General features: G+C 26.3%; 1 protein-coding gene across 2 annotated transcripts in view; it reads right to left on the bottom strand.

Moving 5' to 3' along the window:
• Positions 1 to 551: 551 nt before the first annotated feature.
• Positions 552 to 6,000, bottom strand: part of LOC129981126 (ferrochelatase, mitochondrial-like) — a 29,644-nt gene continuing 24,195 nt past the window's right edge. For both annotated transcript variants that reach the window (XM_056091816.1, XM_056091815.1), the window contains exon 12: positions 552 to 5,366. In XM_056091816.1, the coding sequence (XP_055947791.1) occupies positions 5,223 to 5,366 (144 nt within the window). In that variant the 3' untranslated portion in view covers positions 552 to 5,222. The remainder of the gene's footprint in view (positions 5,367 to 6,000) is intronic.

Raw genomic sequence — 6,000 nt, 5'->3', positions numbered from 1 at the left:
AATTTGGTATACGATCTTTACTCCAAATTTTCAGATTTCTATCAAATTTCGAGTAAAATCTGTTCAGAGCAAGTCCATCTGACCGAATATAAGTTAACACGATCATTACAAAGCGAAGAGAGCTAGATAGATAAGATTCGTGCACAGATTTAACATCTTAGTGTAGATACCTGTCACATTTTGAGCAAAATCCAACTACGGACTGAATATAATAAATTTGACTTAAATATATCAAATTTGGTATGGGGTTTTGTGACTACATGAGCAGTTTTGAGTCAAACTTTTATTTCAATTGGTTCAGAAAAGCGTTTTCAAAACAGAAATTATATTTTTGAATGCTATTAATCCCTGGTATGTTAAGATTTAGTAAAAATGCTAAATTTACTCTAGAAGTTATTATTTCATAACTATTGAACAGCAATGCCATCTACTGTGTTCTTAATGATAACACCTTTATTACTAAACACATGAGAAAATTTTGGTGGTGAGACTGTTTAATAGAATTGAAAAATGTTTAGGTAAGAGAGCAATAACACTCATTAACTCTGGAGTTGATCAGAATTTTGAATTTTATTTTTCATTTAAAAAGTTTAACAGTAAAAGAAATAGTGTATAAATACATGGAAGCAAACAACTTTTAACAAAAATACTTTTTTAATTTCTCATATTAACATATACGGTCAATAATCTAGTCAAAAAAGTAAAATGCATTAAATCTATATATCATCACCAACAAATATTTTCATTCTTGCCAATTCCCAAAGGGTAAATATCTGAAAAGTATTTTATTTTGAGAAAATCATAGAAATTTTACTCATTTTTATACAAAATTAAAAATCTCAAAATATATTTAAAAAATAAACAAGTTAAATACAAGTATATATTATATTAAAACTGACATAAGAATCTAAAAATATTTCCTTAATTTTTTTTTATCAAACAATATCTTTATAAATACTCAATATTCAGAAAGAAAAAAAAAACAATAGAAATTATTAGGAATGCATCAGAATGTGATACTCATTTATATACAAGAAATAGCAACAGATAATGAATAATTTTAAAAATGGAAATGTGATATCCCTGATTCCATAATCTGGTAAGTTACCAGAAAATTAAAGTACAATTCATGCAAAAAATTCATTCATGATAAACAAATAAATAATCAGATTAAAAAAGTCAGAGATTTATTATAAAAGAATAAATGATTCCATATAACATAAAAAATAAAATCACATCATAAATGATAAAATTTTAGAGATTAGAAATGAATAGGAATGATGTTTTGTTCTTAATGAAGGGAAACTCAGTAGCTAACATAGTTTTTAAGGCCATTTTAACAAGATACTCTTTTTAATCTGGTATACAATCAATAAATAATACGACGCGGAAATTAATAATTTGGAATTAACCGATAAAATTCGGATGTAGTTATTTTTTTGAGTTAAAAGTGTCAAAAGAGGATTTTTTCCACTTCAGAATTTGAATTAAGGTTTTAATTCAAAGCGATCAAAATTTTAATATACTTCATTGAAAATTTCAGAATATAATATTGCACAAAAAGCATTTTTACACAACTTAAATCTTTTTAATGACTTTTCAGTAATACCTATTTTACTTATGAGCATTTTTTCAAAAATTTTAATAATATTTTCAAAATAAATTCTAATACTAATTTTTTTTTACTACTGTTGTGAAGTATTGACTATTTTTCATGTTTCATCATATTTATTTCCAATGCCAATCCTATTACAGAAAGTTATTTCTTTGGAAATCAATTCTAGAGTAGAATTTTCACTTTTGCTTTTATTAATAATATTTTTAGTCTGGAATTCTCCCTGTAAATTACATATATTGTTACTCAAAGAATACAATGGCTGATAAACCAGCCAGATGACTCAAGTTTCGAACATGATTGTGACTATAAATTTGTGAATTAAAAGTCTGAAATTTTGAATGCAAAATGTTGCCATATTAATGAAAGTAATATGTTTGAACATTTTAAAATCTATGTGTTTAAAAGGCACGCTCTTTATAGTGAGGGCAAACCAACTCAAAAGGAAGTAATGTAATAGTGGGGGACATTTAGTAAACATATATTTTATTATATACAGAATCAGGATGGTAATTCCTTTGGAGTTGCAATTCTTGTCTCCCGTGAGAAATAATCAATGAGTCATTAATAGGAGAGGCATACCTCATCCGTCAACAAGCCGGAAAGGTAAAGCATCTGTTATATTATTGGTAATATGAACTGTATGTATTTTTATTGATAGTCTGTTTTAAAATCTTGATAGTGATTATATGCCTTGAACCAGGCAATTTAATTAAGTGTAACAGGTGAATATAAAATGACGCTCATACAGCATGAGAATTCAATAAGGGATCGGCAAACCTGGACTCTATGTCTTCCAAAACTAGAGGCAACTCAGACTGGAAACTTATAACACTATACAGAAAAATTCGCTTTTCTCAGCGCAAATAATTGAATTTGACCTCTATCTAGATACAGTGAATCTCATACCAGAAATTGTATAATTTTCTAAGTACAAAATGTAAACAATTATTTATTCTAGATTTATTAGCTATGCAAATTTATGTAAAGGAGATCTTGTTTTCAATACATCCCACTATTAACTGGGAAAATCACTTTTGTATTCTGTTTAACTTGCTTATTTGTCATACTTGGTTAAGAGGTTAAAGTATCTTTTTGGATTATTCCTAATCACAGGCACACAAATAAAGCTGAATGACACCACAACAGCACAAGCTAAAACTATGGTTGAGTTCTAAGGGGCATCATTGCCCACAATACAACCTCTCCTATATGAGCACATTCCGTCATCAGTAGGGCGTAGCTGCCCCTACACCATTTCTATATCCAGCAGGGTGGCAAGAACCAGACATCATACTGGAAGCTCCTTATTTCCTATCTGAGATGCCCCTTGAAAGTAATATGATTAGGGATAGGCTATGAGTTATACAATATTGATCGAGTGGTAAGAATTTTATTTCTCTCATTTATTAAACATATAATTTGGCCATATGCACAATGCAATTGTGTGCAGAGATTCAAATAACTTTGTTATGCATTGAGGAAAAGCACTCTTATAATGAAATAATAGATTCTTACAGCTCTAATTACAGTGTACAATTAATTAACAAATTTTTGTTGGCCTTAATCGTATAAGTTCAGTGTTGCAGCTCCAATGGCTAAACCGAAGAGGGTATGATATGAATAAAGGGTAATAAGTAGAGAAATGCAGGCCAAACATACCCATTTATTTTATATTTATTGGCTCGAGTTGTTTTTTGTTGAGATAGCAGGATGAGAAATGAAATGAAATTACTGTATAATATCAGAATCTTACAGCCTCAGTTCCCCATAAAGAAATGAATAAATGAAATACAATGATAAAATGCTAACTTGCAGAGGTAGATTATTACAAATACAGAAATAAGAATGATATTAATTTGTCTATCTTATAATTGGTAACATTTGAAATAATTTATATTCAAAAATAATGAAACAAGTTCCAACAACAACAAAATATTTATAAACTAAACAAATACGTAAATGATATGACAGCAAATATGGGAAGAGAGGTTATGTTTCTTAAGCATAGTTTTATAAATCGTCACTTTTATTAATAACATAAGATTTTTTTTTACTGCAATGGTATATAATGAATATTTGGAAATTTAATCATAAATGGAAATCAAACAACACAAATTGCAATATTTTTGGCAACTCTTTTTCTAATAATGTTTTTAATCTTTTAGCTAATCTATAGAATAGTAAATATTCTATATTTTTGAATTTAATGTATGAAATCAAGTTGAACTCTAAGATGGATAATGTAATGAATATAGAAAAAAGAATACATTGTAACTGAGTCCTGCTCTCCCCCCAAAACTTCTTTTTTCATGATATTTTATTAAAAATTGACAATTCAATATTTTAAAATACTACTTTTTGAACAGCAGTTTTAATTAAAGTAAATTTCTAATGCTAATATTATTATTAAATGTCATAGACTGCTGAAGAGAGAATAATGATAGAAAGTCATTTGATATATTATTATCTAAGAACCTCTGAAGTATATGTATTGATGAATTATGATTACTAAAAAAATACTTTAATGAAATTTGTATTTTATAAATATATTTTAAATGCAAAACTTGAATATTTCTTCTCCTCTGAGTATAGTTAGGATAATAATAATAAATAATAACAAAGAAAATAAAACAAATTATTTTGGATTTCAATTACATGCTATTTCTGAACATTTCCATACTACACTCCTTTCATGAAATATATATCAAAATAGAACAATCCCTTTTCCTTATGGTAGAGAGAAAATATATTTCATCTTTATATTTTTATACCCATTAACTTTCTAGATATTACATTTGCATAATATAGAAAGTTCAGATTGATTAAATTGAGAAATTATGCATTAAGAAATATCAGCATTTTAAAATACCAAAATATTACAATAATAAATTTAAATTCCAATTCATTGCTGATTTGCACAGAAATAACTAATATATCAAATTCTTGCTATGGTTCTATGCTAAGATATCACAGAAATTTATTTAAATATATTTCTCACAACTTTAGAAAATATTATCACCAAATTACTTAATTTTGAAATATTTATAGTTGTCTATTTCATCATCAATTATTATTACAAATCATGAAAAATATTAAAACAAAAATGTGATTTAAGCAATAAAATTAATTATCAATAACACATTATTATTATGTGCCAAAATAAAAAAAAGATTAGCATAGGTTCTCGTCAAATTTTTCAGTGAAACAAAAACTAAGTTGCTTCTTTTCTTAAACCAAAACAAAATATCTTAATTTGTTAATAATTAAATAGATTCAGTTATAAACAAAATTAATTTTTCCTAAAAAGTTATCTGAATTTTAAAAAAAAAATCACTTTTCAAAATAATTTTAATATACTAGAAAAAAATGGCTTTTTAAAGAGATAAAATGCATCTTATTCAAAAAATAAATTCTAAAAATCTAGAGCATAGCAATATTACACCAGTGATAAGTTTCAAATCATGTTCTTTCTTAATTACAATTTGTTCCTTTCAAATATTTTAATTAAAATATGCTGAACAAATCCTATGTAGTTTAGTAGCACTTATATGCTATCTCTTTTGTTCCTATTAATGGTATTTCATCGTATATGTTTCAATAATATTTAATGTTTTTTCTGTTTCAGTGTAGATAGCCATCCCTTGGTTATATGACAAGTAACTTTTGTACAAAGAGGACATCTCAGAAGTAATTGAGGATTGCACACTTCATCCTTGCTTAGATGAGTTTTCATAATATCTGCTAAGGCCTAAAAAAGAAAAGAAAAAAAAAAAACATTTAAATATGATGCCATATACAGTTCAAATTCTATCATTCTTTGTTGTAACAATATAAATTGCTGCATATTTGTTTCAGCAAACATGCAGCGAATTAAAATTAGTAAAGATATTTTTATGCCTTTCACTTTTTTTATAGAAAAATAAAAAATGAAATGTTATAGTAAAAAAAAAAAAAAACCATCAGCAAAAATTATAATAAGTGGTGAGAAAAAAAAGAAGAAGGAATTGTGACAAATTAAGAAGAAGGAAATTAGAACAAATTAAGAAGCTGATATTTGATGCGCCCAATTTTGAATCTTTCAGCAACTATGTAGAATTCTATCAAATTGTGAATAAAATTTCAGAACACTGGAGCACAATACCCAAAGATGTTAAACAAACTAAAAGGATGAAATTTGGTAGACAACACATTTTATTCTTATTTTGTAGATATGTAACACATTTAAGCTAAATCTATGAATGAGAAAATTTATATATTGATCTGTTTCTTCAAATGAATACAAATAAGATAACTCAAAAATACAATTATAAGCAGTTCTGAAACATAAGAAACTTAATTCAAATCGGACAAAAGAAAAAGTGCAGTCTAATATTTTCTTCACT

Source organism: Argiope bruennichi, chromosome 8, assembly GCF_947563725.1.
Source record: "Argiope bruennichi chromosome 8, qqArgBrue1.1, whole genome shotgun sequence".
NCBI classification, from domain to species: domain Eukaryota; kingdom Metazoa; phylum Arthropoda; class Arachnida; order Araneae; family Araneidae; genus Argiope; species Argiope bruennichi.
The sequence above is the reverse complement of the archived record's forward strand: the minus strand, read 5'-3'. Positions and strand labels throughout refer to the sequence as shown.